The 15,111-nt window shown below is 40.6% G+C and overlaps 1 protein-coding gene across 3 annotated transcripts in view; it reads right to left on the bottom strand.

Moving 5' to 3' along the window:
• Positions 1-514: 514 nt before the first annotated feature.
• thoc1 (THO complex 1) overlaps positions 515-15,111 on the bottom strand; it is a 49,714-nt gene continuing 35,117 nt past the window's right edge. For 2 of the 3 annotated variants that reach the window (XM_055634176.1, XM_055634177.1), the window contains exons 15-21: positions 14,725-14,795; positions 14,234-14,329; positions 13,076-13,141; positions 9,122-9,205; positions 8,872-9,019; positions 7,690-7,774; positions 515-1,073 (exon numbers count right to left, since the gene is read on the bottom strand). In XM_055634176.1, the coding sequence (XP_055490151.1) occupies positions 781-1,073; positions 7,690-7,774; positions 8,872-9,019; positions 9,122-9,205; positions 13,076-13,141; positions 14,234-14,329; positions 14,725-14,795 (843 nt within the window). In that variant the 3' untranslated portion in view covers positions 515-780. Of the gene's footprint in view, positions 1,074-6,040; positions 6,127-7,689; positions 7,775-8,871; positions 9,020-9,121; positions 9,206-13,075; positions 13,142-14,233; positions 14,330-14,724; positions 14,796-15,111 lie in introns of all 3 variants that reach the window. The other variant, XM_055634178.1, reaches the window with a different exon arrangement.

Below are 15,111 nucleotides of genomic sequence, written 5' to 3'. Positions count from 1 at the left end.
AAACCGAGATGAGAAGAACTTTTTTCACACAGAGAATGATGAATCTCTGGAACTCTTTGCCACAGAGGGTAGTTGAGGCCAGTTCATTGGCTATATTTAAGAGGGAGTTAGATGTGGCCCTTGTGGCTAAGGGGATCAGGGGGTATGGAGAGAAGGCAGGTACAGGATACTGAGATGGATGATCAGCCATCATCATATTGAATGGCGGTGCAGGCTCGAAGGGCCGAATGGCCTACTCCTGCACCTAATTTCTATGTTTCTATCCTCTGGCAGCCCATTCCATATACCACCCTTCGTTTAAAAAACATCTTGCAATCTGAGGAATAGCAGTTTAACCATGGAGTAGGCAGTTAAGGACTTTCCCTCTGGTAGATAACAAAGAAGTGTATAAAGTTCCCCTCTGTCAGGGGGAATTCAATTTCTCCATAATTTACTGATACGTTCATCTTCAACTTGGCAGGTATCAACAACGGATTTTCACATCTATCCACTAATTAATTCAAATACAAAAGAGTTGTGGATTACACATAAAATGGCTGCAATTTTAATTAAGTAGTAACCCCTTAACAATTGTAAAAGTTTACAGTGGAGAGTGTAAACACCATGTCAAATTTGGCTCATTAACTCAAAACCATAGATAGTAAATCAACAAATCTCCACATTACAGAAACTTGTTTATATTAAAAAACTTGTAAAATTCACTATCTCATTATTTGAAATGGAATAGTAAAAAAGAAAACAAGGTTGATTTGTACACTTGTTTGGTTCTTCAGTCAATGACTAGCTGATGCTATCAGCCTCATTTGTCAGGGTTTCGGCAAGTTCATTTAAACCAGCATCAATCAACACAGACAAAAAATTCTCTACTGTAGCTTGCAGTCCCTCCCGATCATGCCAAGCCACGAGCAGCAGCTTAGCACGCATCTTCATGTCCTCGCTATCTGACTCGATTGCACAGATGTCGGACTCCTTCATTTCAAAGTGGGGTGCCAATACTTTCCACTGTTCTCCAAGCTTGCTGGCAAATATATCTATTTGTTCACCTGTTACAAGTCTCGTGTGCAAATCAGGACCTAAAGGTAAATACAAAAAGATTACATGCCATTCATGATAATACCCCATTTATACCGTTAAACATAGATCTATGTGGTTATGTGCAAAATCTACAATCCAGAACTAATTAGTTGAGAAAATAAGGTTCAAGTAAATATCCCTAAAGAAAACCAAACATAAACACACTTGTTAATTATTTCGTATAAATGTGAAAGTCAGTCAAATATAAACCCTTTTGCTCTTCCCAAATACAATAAGATCGTGGTGGCACATAGTGTCAACTAGTAATGTTGATGAATGATAATACACAGCCCTGTATCTTGAATCCAACTTGCATATTTCTGATATAAACCAATTCTCACGTCCCTTTTTTTAATGAGACACTGGCCCTACTATTTCTTAAAGGAATATTAGAAACTAACATCAAGACAGACATTTAGTCAACATTTGAAAAATATTAAACTGATTTCTAAACGTGTCACTTTTAAATACTTCATCTAATTGTGTTAAATAATTTTATCATGAATAGTTTTGTTGTGAATTCAAGGTGTTCACTCTGGTTTCTCAATTTAAGGGCGTGTCCCACTTGGGCGTCATTTGCGTGTCACGCAGGTGGCGCGCAAGGATTTTGAGAATCCCGGGGCGTCACTGCCTACGCCATCACCTCGCCATGCGCGCGTTACGACGCGCGTATGATGTTACGTAAATGACGTGCAAATAATGGGGCAGGCCCTTTAGTCAGAAGTTAAAATTGTCCCGCTGCAGCAAATATCTATATACTTTTAAAACTCTGTGTGTGTGGGTGTACGGCATTTTGCCTTTGAAACGTATGTCCTCGAAAACCAGACGCAAAAACACGGAGATTTTTACCATTTCGATAGGGATTTAACTTATGAATTCACAGATCCACTCCTCATTAAATTTGGTAATTTATCTCTACACATTTTCAATAAAATTCTTCACAAAACTTACTGTTTCATTTAAATCAGACCTCCCTCTCTCTCCCCACCACCATTTCGCTCCTCCCATCCATACCCCCCTCCCACGCTCACCCCCTCCCCGTCCCCTCCACCCCCCTCTCCCTCTTGCCTCTCTCTCTGCCCTCATTCTTTACACCCCCCCCCCCCCCCCCCCCCCAAACCGCACGTTGGGGGAACAGACCCAACGGGTCTGCACTTGGTGACTCTTAAAATGCATGGTTGAGTGTTTTCTACTTTAAAACAGTAAGAATTTACACTCAAAGTACTTTATTCGCTGCAGAAGAACCGTTCCATACCTTGCAAATTACTCTCACATTGATATAAACCAGAGTTTGGAGCTGAAGCTACAGTACTTGATAGCTTCATAAGCCCAGTAACTGCTATTTGCTTTCGGTTGAGACCATTTTTCAGTGATTGTAATGGGTGGGGGGGTGAAAGAGAGGGAAGGGTAGGATAAAACCTGCTAATTGATAGCTGGGTATAAATGAGGGGGGGGGGGGATGGAAAAGGAAAAATAACACAGGTCGGAGATGAAAAGGCAAAGCGGTGAGAGCAGAGACTGAGACACATGAGAGCAGGCTGAAAAAAACGAAGACAACAAAAGCTGTTGGAGACATCAAAAACTGCTTTGTAACAGAAGCAGGCAGATACGGTGTAGTTATAGATCTATTTTGTCTTGTTCTTTGTGTTGGTAGCGTGTGCCTCAAAAAAACTCCAACAAATAGCACGCAGGAAGCATTTTTGAAATTTTCAGGAAATACCATCAAATTCTAGGAAATTTGGGGTTCTATTTGAGGTAATTATTTTTTGACGTGTGAAAGAACTGGTACAGAGGCAAATAAATAAATGATGGGTCTTTGTCCAAAACATTATGGAGGGCACTGCATCCATGTTCCCGACTCCAACCCTGATAACATACCAAGCCCAAATGACAGATACTGCCCCTGCTTGTTTTCTGGTTCGTTAGCACACTCATTCCAGAGTAACGAGTGAGCCAGGAACCTGACCATCTCGGATTTCTGAACAATGAGGTGCCTAATTATAGTTTTACTGTATTTCTTGCGATTATTTTATAATCTAACCAGAAACTCCCTTTGTAACTATAATGATGTCTTGGTAATCGATTACACGAGCTTCAAAATAATGTCCACTACCAATGGTCTTTCGTGTATGATTTTAAAAATCTTCTCAAAAAAAACTTTCCTTAATACAGAAACTTGGTACAACATCGGGTAGTTTCTAACACTTTTACAGCTAATCAACTACTACCATTGGTACCAGTCAAATGCAAACTCACAAAAATTGAAATCTTTTCTACGGTCAATAGTGAATTCTGCAGCTTGAAGGAACTTGATTACTTGGTCTATAACAGTTGTCCATCTAATAATTGCTCAGCCTTTTCTCTTTGGGGGCAGAGGACATTCCAGTCTATCCTGCCAGACATGTCCTTCTGCTCTGCTTTTCACAACCTCCGCATTCCTTTGTCAGTTCTTTTGTCTACGTTCTCGACCGTGTTTACAGTGTTTTCCTTCTCTCGCCCATATTGAAGCAATTATACACTGTTTCTTCCTCTTTGCTCTAACTATTGTACTTGAATAGGTCTTGATTGTATTATTGTATGGTACAGCTGATTTGTTTGGTACGTGTAACAATAAGCATAAACTTAAAGCACCATGTCGGTTGTGACAAAGGGTCACCAACTGAAATCTCTTCCCAGAGCAGGGGCTGGACTTGCTCAGTGTTTCCAGCATCTGCATATTTTTTTAAATCTAAGTGCAAAGTTTTTTTTCTCAGTTCAAGGTGAAATATTTGCTGTTATTGCCCGATGAACCACAGCTTTGCTTCTTAGCAACTATCATCTTGCCTTATCATTCCTTGGTATAGTCTCCAATGTTCCTGCCTGCATTGAGAAGGACCCAAATTAAAGCACAACTGTCGTGAACTAGATATAAGCCAATAGATCTGGTTAGATGGTTAATCTTTACACCTTAAATTACACATTAGTCCAGGAACATTCAGCAAATTAACCCTTAATGTAGAAGGACAGTTGCATCCTTGAGCCTGGCTACAATTCTCACTCAAATCACACAAAATGGTCTAATGAATCCATGATCTTTCTTTCCTCCTTCATTGTAGTCTCACATTCAAAATGTCAACTTGACTTGTTATCCTTTTAAGCTTTACCAAATCATCCTTTCAAATTGTAATCATTTTCCAGCTCTCCAACATGGTTCTTTGCACCAACATCAACATCATTGCTGCCTCTAATATTTTCTTCATAGCTTAAGTTATCATTCCTTTCAACAATAGCCACAAACATCAAATTTCTTTTGTAGTGCTCAAACATGTGTAATAGTGTTATGTCTATGTATTTTGAAATGTCTTCTTCAAGATTGTGTTAAACTACTGAGGTTGAGTTGCATCTTTGGTGACCTCTGTATCGTTATCTTCCTGGACTTTTTCGCAGCATTTGATCAGTTTACGATGGTAACCTTCTTTGCCAGAACCATGGAATGGATGGCATTGCTCTGATTTTACTAGGATAATAAAATATGATTGTGATTAATGGTGACGCAACCAAATACAAAGTTCAAATCTACATGATGTTATTCTCACCAATGTACCTGTGGCAGATACATCTGTGGAGGGTAGTACTAGCTGAGCTGGGGATATAGTTTTGCTCGCCAACAAAGAATTTTCCAGTAGTTTTGTGGTTTCCTCTCCCAAAATCTATCCTGCCCACCCCACCCTTCACCCTATGGGATGGCAACTACATTAGCAAGAGATTGCCACTACTATTCAACTTTGAAAAGGTGGATACCAGGGAATCTACACATTGTAAACAGAGATAACATACTGGTTAGTAATAAGCAACTGCAACAATCGAACACAATGCTGTTGATAATCTGCATGACTAATGTTCTCAGGTGGAGTTACAAGGTTGCCGACAGCCCTAATGTCATGGCCATATTGCAGCCAGTGCAACTCCAGCTTTACTCAGTTTTCCCAGGGACGCTGGCTGAGCAGAACACTTACTTCCAACAACTTCAGGCTGGCAAAAACTGCATCTAAAATTAGGGCAAAAATGTGTCACTACATTTCTGTTTGCATCACACTCAAAGTCATCGCTCCCAGTTAGAAATTCCACTCTGTTCCTGTCAACTCCGTTACTCAGCCCCTCACCATTGATTCTGCCTTTTCAGCTTCCCACCATCGACGACCAAAGCATCAGCCAACTGTCTTAAGTTCTGGAGATTCTATAAAGTTGGTGCATGATTTCTCCATCTCTAAAACACATTCTCAAACTGTATTTTTTACCCATTCTATGCTCAACAATTTTTGTTACACTAATGTAAAAGTGTTATTTCTTTACTTTACAAAACATACTATTTTTTGAAAGAACCCAGGAAGTACTTCAACAGCATTATCCAGGGGCACTTTCTTATACTTACTGTCCTGTAAATGAGCAGCTGTATTTACATCAGAATGGAAGTGAAGAGGATGAAGCTACAATTAAATCTTACATAACTTACTGATATGAAAATTACATTCTACGAAGGAAAACTCCAGAATCAGCATACTCCCAGTTCCTGTCAACCATTGCACTATAAAGTCAAGGATTCGATTTTGGGAAATGAAAGTCTGGATGACATGAAATGGTTTTCCATTAACTACCAATATATTCAACCTTGAATTGATACCAAGTCACTAATTCCTTAGGACCCCAAAATATCTATTTCAGTTCTGAATACACTGAAAACTACAATGATTGGCGTGAAAGTGAACAAGGCACAAAATCACCCATGATTTTATTTAACGGCAGAACAAACTTGAGTTTTATTTGGTTTTGCTCCCTACCATTTACCTATACCTCCATTTGTTTTGCCTCTTATGGATTTGATAGGGTAATGTGGCACATGAAGGTCACAGATCTACACTTGAGGAATGTTCCCCAAGACCCCATGTAACAATATCAAAGTGCCTTCAAAATGGATGTTTCTACCTACCTGATTGCAACCATTAACTGCTTGGGAGAGTTCGTTAGCAGCCTTTTGTCACCAGACGATGATGTCAGGTAGCCTGCTGTTGTTGGCTGAAATACATGGGAAACTAGAAATGTCAGTATTGGAGGTTGTCTTTAAAAAAGAATGAAGATTTTTTGAGAGCTGCATCTGTTTCAGTTACATTTTTGATTTACAAAAGAACATTGACTTTTTCTATTCATTTATTGACTTCCAATCCTAACCTAGTGAATCACTGTAAATGTTATGATTCTTCATTGTTAATAAGTGATTTGGTTTCGCACTGCTAGTTATGTACTTTACACTAAAATGTGTAGAGAATAGATTGGTTCTCATGATGCACTGTCATCTGAAACCAGAACAATAATCACATAGCACAAAATATGTAAGTAATGGGCACCCTTGGCAATAATTCTCAACAGTACATTCATGCCTTTGCGTGTGGAACAATTTAAGACAAAAATGGTAGTCATTTCATGTAAAAGTAAATGTCTTTGCTTCATCAGTTATCTCGGGCTCTGCCATGAGAAATGTTTAAGCGGACAACGGTGAACCAGTAAACTCTCACTATGATAATGGTAGGAATGACAATAATTATCTGAATATGTAGGTTGAAATGGAAATCCAGGGAAATCTCTGCTCCTCCACTAAACGTTTTTTATGCATCAATCTCCTGTTAATCACCAGAAATAAGTGAGAATCACTTAAGTAAAAAGGATTAAACAAATTACACTTCATTGCAGAAGGTGAGCACGTTTTTAAATTCCATACGAGGCTAACTGTTCACGCTTGGATTCCGTGTATAGAATCAAGATTTTGAAGTGAATGCAATAATCAGACAAACTGTTGCCTTCATATTCACAGTCATAAACAATCAAAAATAAATGAGTGATTGGCTGAGGCTGGAGTAGTTTGTACTAAATGTGTACTTTTTATTCATTATAATTTAATTTGTTTGCTGTTTAATTTTTTTTAACTTATTTAAAGAGTGTACTTTTACCTCCATGTTTGCTATCTGAATTCATAATCGTAGTCACATGATAGAACATTTTCTCAAAGTGAATAGCTAGTTAATCTGCTTGTTGATATCACCAAAGCATCCCTATACACCCAAAAACTTCCAATATTGGGAAAAGGGAAATACAAACCACAGTGATAAATAATAAAGATGAATAGATTTTCATGAGCAGATTTCTTTGAGATCGATCACTCTAACTTAGTTGACTGCAAAATGTAAAAGATTCCCAGATTCTCACATTTTTCGCCCAGCAGCAGACTACCTGACATTGACATGTAGCGACAACTATGGCTAACCATGTTCTCTGGGCAATTAGTGACTGATATCAAATGGGTAAAACTTCTCTAACATTCACAATGTAATTAATTAAATTGAATATTCTCGTGGAACTGCCAACTGTGGAAAGTATGCTGTTTGGAGTTTTCCTTATAATGTTTTAATTATCCTCTATGAATACTATTCTTTCATTCTTTAGTTTATCATCAATGCTACTAACTATGGGGTTAGAGGAAAACATTAAAGACTTAAATCTATTAACAAGTGTCAAATCTACCATAACATTCATAAATTAGTACTTTCAATACATTTCATGCAATATCTGTATTTATAGACTTACTTTCATTGCTTTCTTTTAGCAGTGCATCATCATTGTCTTCTTCCTCATCTTCATCGTCTGCTGTCTTTATTTCTTCAGATGGAGGCTGGAAGTAATTAGAAAAGTGATTAGTGAATCTGAAGTTCACATTTTAATGCCTTTCTTATCCCTGAATGTTTCACATTGAATCTTGGCAGTCATAAATCCTGAATGCCATACAAAAATATGAATGACGTCTTTAATAAGTAAATGCAATGCTGGAACTTCTATTTTCTCATTTTGCCCTCATTGCTGTGATCACAATTGCAAGACTTCCATTCTTCCATGCACCGATTACAAATCTCTTTAACCTCTTCCTTTCAAGTTCAATAGTGTCATAATTCCCTTTGCTCTTCCATTCCGCTCTCAATTTCCAGGCACCCTGGCAAACATTTGAATATTTCCTCCAAGCCTTTCCACGAATATACGATAAAACTTTATTCATCCCCGGAGGGAAATTGGTCTCCCAACAGTCACAACACACAAGGTCCACGAAAAACTTGAAATTAAAAGTGAAAACAAAAAGAAAAAGCCAAACGGCTGTTGGCTGACTGCAGCGTGCACCGTGCCTTCACCGGAACAAGTGAACAAACAAACACAGACTATCCCCTGGGCAGAGGATTCTAAAGCTAGAGTGCCCCTCCCCCCCGCTCATCGATCGTTGATCGTGGGTCGATCGCAAGGCCCCAACCCTGCTGAGGTTCCGGCTACCGCCTAGGCTACCCGGATGCTGCCAAGGCTCCCGTTGCCGTCGAGGCTCACACTGCCACCGAGGCACCCATTGCAGCTGCCGAAGCTCCCATCGTCGCCTCAGATGAGGGGCCCTGTGTACTTCTGTACTATACTTCTATTGAGTCCTCTTGCCCAGAGCCTCTAGATACTTTGTGAAGAGTTTTGGTACATTTTAAGAAAACCTTACACCAAAGTAAGCTCAGCTGGTCTAACTGATCTTAACATTTTTTAATTAATAGACAATAGGTGCAGGAGTAGGCTATTCAGCCCTTCGAGCCAGCACCACCATTCAATGTGATCATGGCTGATCATCCACAATCAGTACCCCGTTCCTTCTTTCTCCCTTTATCCCTTGACTCCGCTATCTTTAAGAGCTCTATCTAACTCTCTTGAAAGCAGTTATATTATAGAATAGGAAGCAGTTATACTCACAGGTAATTCCTTCGCCAATTTGATAACCATATTGTCTAGGTACTCTGGCAAGCTCTTGAATTGCTGGTTGGTTGGCTGGAAAAAGTGTGGACTTCTTCGAGCTAGCAGCCTCAAAGCCCTCCAGCCATAATTGGAATTATTTACCACCCTATGTAAATAAATGTTAAAATTGTGTTGGAAATTGACATTATTTCTGATAATCATAATGTTGCTAGCAGAATCACATCTTTAAGTTTGTGAAATAACATACTTATACTCTTCTTCAACCATGTTCTCTGGATCAGCTTGTTCAATTGCGTCGTCAAAAAACTCCTCTAAACTGGGCATAAATTCTCTGAAATCACAAGGAAACAATCTAAAACTATAAATCACACCAAACAATAAAAGGCAGATAAATATTCAAAAAGAAACTTTGGCAGAAATACAAGTGCTTTTGTTCAGCAGGTTACAAATTATAATATAAACAGAACAGATTAATGACAAGAATTGGACCATGCAGTGGAATCATTTGTAATTTAAGCAGTCTGCAGATTAATGGGTGTAACTGCTGCCTCTTTTACATCTTACATTTGGGACTGGAAAGTCACTCATTGGAAAACTGCCAATTCGGAGCAGAATCCTACCTCGTCCCAACAGCACATCAATGCACGCACGCTGTTACTAATCCCATATGTGCTGAATGATGGCTTTGTTGCTTGTGCAAAGGCAGTATTACAAATTACAATATTACAAATCCGGTAGGCGGCGCGACTCTCGTCAGCAGCGGCCTCTGCAGCCCGTCCGCGTTTTTATTATTTTTGTCTATGTTTCTGTGTAGTTTTTGTTATTTTTTGTTGGGGTGTGTGTGTGGGGGCGTGGGGGTGGGGTGGGAGGGGGGGGGTAACTTTTAAATCTCTCCCTGCACGGGAGACCCAACCTTTTCTTGTCGGGTCTCCGTTGTCGTTGGGGCTGCAACGAGGAGCGGCCTCCAACAGGAGAAGACCGGGGACTCTGGTGCCGACGACTCACCTCACCGTCGCGGAGCTGGCTGAGTCCAGAGCGGGTGGAGCGGTGGTGGAGCGCTGCTGCTGCTGCGGCCCGACCTCCGGAGATTCGGAGGCTGCAACTGCGGGTCTGGCGGACGGCGGCACCGGGAGCTCGCGGGTCCCTGGAGGGAGACCGCTTTTCAGGACTCTCGCAACGGCGACTTCTCCCGCCCGAGTTGCGGGGTCGAAGAGCTCCTGGAGCGGGGCCTGACATCACCGCCCCGCGCGGCTTGGAATGGCCGCGGGACTCTGCGAGCGCACGCCGGGGGCTCTAACATCAAGACCCGGTGTGCGACCTTGCACCACCCGGCGTGGCTTTAATGGCCGCGGGACAATCGCCTTCGCCAGCCGGGGGCTTTGACTTTGACTCTGACATCGGGGGGGGAGAGTGCAGTGGAGAGATAAGTTTTTTTGGCCTTCCCTCACAGCGATGTGATGGATGTTTATGTAAATTATGTTGTGTCTTGGGTCTATTTGTTTGTAATGTATGGCTGCAGAAACGGCATTTCGTTTGGACCTCAAGGGGTCCAAATGACAATTAAATTGAATCTTGAATCTTAAATGCAAAAAGAAACAGGTGGTCTTGAGGCGAGATCAGATAGACTGGGACTATTTTCCCTTGAGTGAAAGAGTTTGAGGGGTGAGTGAACGAGTCCGAGAGATTTATTTTATTTAGAGGGACCAGAGTCAGTTTTTTTGCATTGGAGGAAGAGTCTAAAACTAGAGGGGATGGGTTTGTGAGAGGAAAATAATTTAAAGGGAATAGGTGGGGCACGTTTTTACAGAGGGTAGTAGGTACATGGAAAGAGCAGAGGTGGAAAAGGCAGCTATAAACATGTTTAAAAAACATTTGAATGGGTGAAAAGCTTGCTTTAAGAAAGCAGGTACAGGGGAGAGAAAGAAGTGAACGTGGGGGATAGGGTAGACACTTTGAGTCAGATCCTTTCACTGTAAGAGTGACTTGTTTTATTTCTCTACAGATGCTACCTGATCTGCTGAGCAGTTCCAGCATTACAATAGACATTAGACAATAGGTGCAGGAGTAGGCTATTCGACCCTTCGAGCCAGCACCGCATTCAATGTGATCATGGCTGATCATCCACAATCAGTACCCCGTTCCTGCCTTCTCCTCATATCCCCCGACTCCGCTATCTTTAAGAGCCCTATCTAGCTCTCTCTTGAAAGTATCCAGAGAACCGGCCTCCACCGCCCTCTGAGGCAGAGAATTCCACACTCACAACTCTGTGTGAAAAAAGTGGTCTAAATGGCTTACCCCTTATTCTTAAACTGTGGTCCTTGGTTCTGGACTCCCCAACATCGGGAACATGTTTCCTGCCTCTAACGTGTCCAAACCCTTAATAATCTTATATGTTTCAATAAGATACCCTCTCATCCTTCTAAATTCCAGAGGAAATCTGGAAAGCCCAGCCGCTCCATTCTCTCAGCATATGACAGTCCCGCCATCCCAGGAATTAGCCTTGTGAACCTACGCCGCACTCCCTCAATAGCAAGAATGGCTTTCCTCAAATTTGGAGACCAAAACTGCACACAATATTCCAGGTGTTGTCTCATTAGGGCCCTGTACAACTGCAGATGGACCTCTTTGCTCCTAGACACAACTCCTATTGTTATGAAGGCCAACATGCCATTCGCTTTCTTCACTGCCTGCAGTACCTGCATGCTTACTTTCATTGACTGATGAACAAGGACCCCCAGATCCCGCTGTACTTCCCCTTTTCCAAACTTGATACCATTTAGGTAATCTGCCTTCCTGTTTTTGCTACCAAAGTGGATAACCTCACATTTATCCACATTAAATTGCATCTGCCCACTCCCCCAACCTGCCCAAGTCACCCAGCATTCTCCTCACAGTTCACATTGCCACCCAGCTTTGTGTCATCTGCAAATTTGCTAATGTTACTTGTAATCCCTTCATCTAAATCATTAATATATTTTGTAAATAGATGCGGTGCCAGCACCGAGCTTGTGGTACCCCACTAGTCACTGCCTGCCATTCTGAATGGGTCCAGTTAATCCCTACTCTTTGTATCCTGTCTGCCAACCAATATTCTATCCATGACAGCACTCTACGGCTTTCTACCTCTACGTTCTTTCAGTCTTGACGAAAGGTCATTCATCGATCTGATGTATTAACAAGGTTTATCAATCCTTAGATGCTGGGCATCACCAGCATCTTTATTAGGACTAGTTACTATACTGTATCCTTTACCTGTGCACTGTATATTCATGTATGGTCTTTTCTTTGACTGGATAGTACGCAAACAAAAGCTTTTTACCGTACTGTAGGATTTGAGTACAAGAGCAGGGAGGTTCTACTGCATTTAAGAAGGAACTGCAGATGCTGGAGAATTGAAGGTACACAAAAAAAAGCTGGAGAAACTCAGCGGGTGCAGCAGAATCTATGGAGCGAAGGAAAAATGTCTGAAGAAAGGTTTCGGCCCGAAACGTTGCCTATTTCCTTCGCTCCATAGATGCTGCTGCACCCGCTGAGTTTCTCCAGCTTTTTCCTGAGGTTCTACTGCAGTTGTACTGGGTTTTGGTGAGACCACGCCTGGAGTATTGCATACAGTTTTGGTCTCCTAATCTGAGGAAAGACATTCGTGCCATAGAGGGTGTACAAAGAAGGTTGACCAGACTGATTCCTGGGATGGCAGGACTTTCATATGAAGAAAGACTGGATAGACTCAGCTTGTACACGCTAGAATTTAGAAGATTGAGGGGGGGATCTTATAGAAACTTACAAAATTCTTAAGGGGTTGGACAGGCTAGATGCAGGAAGATTATTTCCGATGTTGGGGAAGTCCAGAACTAGGGGTCACAGTTTAAGGATAAGAGTGAAGTCTTCTAGGACCAAGATGAGAAAATCATTTTTTACACAGAGAGTGGTGAATCTGTGGAATTCTCTGCCACAGAAGGAAGTTGAGGCTAGTTCATTGGCTATATTTAAGAGGGAGTTAGATGTGGCCCTTGTGGCTAAAGGAATCAGGGGGTATGGAGAGAAGGCAGGGATGGGATACCGAGTTGGATAATCAGCCATGATCATATCGAATGGCGGTGCAGGCTCGAAGGGCTGAATGGCCTACTCCTGCACCTATTTTCTATGTTTCTATATGTGACAATAGTAAGCTAAATTAAACTAGTTAAAGTGCACCTCTTACCTGCTCTCAGATTTGCATGCCTCCATGTTATCAGGGCAGAGATTCCATAACCGTGTCAGCTCTTCACTGTGGGAAATAAAATTATTATATATGAGAGATATGTGAAGTCCAAGACCCATGTCATTCACAAACTTATAACCATAACCATATAACAATTACAGCACGGAAACAGGCCATCTCGACCCTTCTAGTCCATGCCGAACACGTATTCTCCCCTAGTGCCATATACCTGCGCTCACACCATAACCCTCCATTCCTTTCCCGTCCATATAACTATCCAATTAATTTTTAAATGATAAAAACAAACCTGCCTCCACCACCTTCACTGGAAGCTCATTCCACACAGCCACCACTCTCTGAGTAAAGAAGTTCCCCCTCATCCTACCCCTAAACTTCTGTCCCTTAATTCTCAAGTCAAGTCATTATAGAGTAGCTAGCTTCAATACTATAAAAGGAAAACAATTTCCTAATTGCGTAATAACCGTACCATCAAGCCAGAAAGGTTACGATACAAACCGTGCTAATAAGCTACTTTGCAAAAAAATATGTATAACTCACTGCTGAGTCTCGTCATGCAGATCACATAAATCTCCATAAGATTACAAGCCTTGCACTGGATTTTATGGTACATTTTCATTTTATGAGGCATCTTAAGATAATTCTTAAAGGCTCCAGCAGAATATTTAAGTAATGTCGTCCTTGATCTCAAAGTTTCCAACATTTTAGAAACTGCAGTGAATTAGATTAGTCATTAACTATTTATTAACCTAGGTTTCTAAACCAACCTTGATTGCAGCTGAATAAATCCTCAGAGCTGCAAAGGTCCTATGTTAAGTGCACTGTGTTACTGTTAAACCAAGTATTAATCTGTGTGACGCAAAAGCAGAAAGCTGTTTTTTGGCATACACCAGCCTTCCTTCCAATTCAGAGAAATTACTGAACTCTCTGGTGTGGAGGATAAATCATTTTCAATTTTTGGCCAGTGAGAATCATTCTGTGTACATGTAGAGCTGACTTGAATGCTAAAAATGGAAAACCAAGAGCACTCAATTGCACTATCCTAATTTTAAAAAGGTAAAAATTTAACAGATTAATAAATCAAATCTCACATGATTACCCCGTTTCCAAACTCTGCTTGGAAATTACAATTATACTCACTTTCCCATTAAGACCTTCTTATTTGGTCCTCTTCCGAAGAATTCTTCAGGAGCAGGCCTTTTCCTTGCAGGCTTTGGAATTTTGGATTCGGGTGGTCTTAAAAACCAAATACAACTAATTAGAGTGATCACTTAGGGAGAGAAAATAAGAAATAAAGGTAACACGTGCACACTACATTAATTTGATTTTCCCAACTTTTTCAAGTTAGTACAGTTCAGTAGAATTTCAAAGTTTGACAAAAATCAGAAAGCATCCAAATGAAGTGGTTCATTAATTATTTGGTACAAATGGCTTGTTTGAAAACTGCATTTTTAATTTAAAAAACTTTGTACCACAATAACATGGAGATTATTTCATTAATTTACATATCTGAAGAATGTTAATAGGAAATTGCTTTCCTTTTAAATTAATGAACTATACAAAATAATACAAATAGGAGTAACAGAAAAGTGATAGCAAAGATGTAAACAGTCAAATTTTGATGAAAATACCTTTCTTTAACAAAACTTGGACAGCCTTCATTTTTCCATGCAATCCAGTTGTCTTCACTATGTAATATATGCTGTAATAAAATATAGCATGCAAGCTCTTACAAGCATTAGAACATAGAATAGTACAGGACAAGAATAGGCCCTTCAGCCCACAATGATAGTGCTGAAAATGATGCAAAGCCCATCACTTATCCACCTGCTCATAATCCATATCCCTATCTCCATATATCTATCTAAAAGTGGCAAATGCCATTAATGTTTTGCTTCTACCATCACCCCCGACAGTGTGTTCCAGGCACACACTACCCTCTGTGTGTAAAAAAAAAACTTGCCTCACGCATCTCATATAAACTTTTCCCCTCTCACTTAAAGCTATGCCCTCTAGTA

Source organism: Leucoraja erinacea, chromosome 4, assembly GCF_028641065.1.
Source record: "Leucoraja erinacea ecotype New England chromosome 4, Leri_hhj_1, whole genome shotgun sequence".
Lineage (NCBI taxonomy): Eukaryota > Metazoa > Chordata > Chondrichthyes > Rajiformes > Rajidae > Leucoraja > Leucoraja erinaceus.
This window is presented reverse-complemented; position numbering and strand designations above follow the sequence as displayed.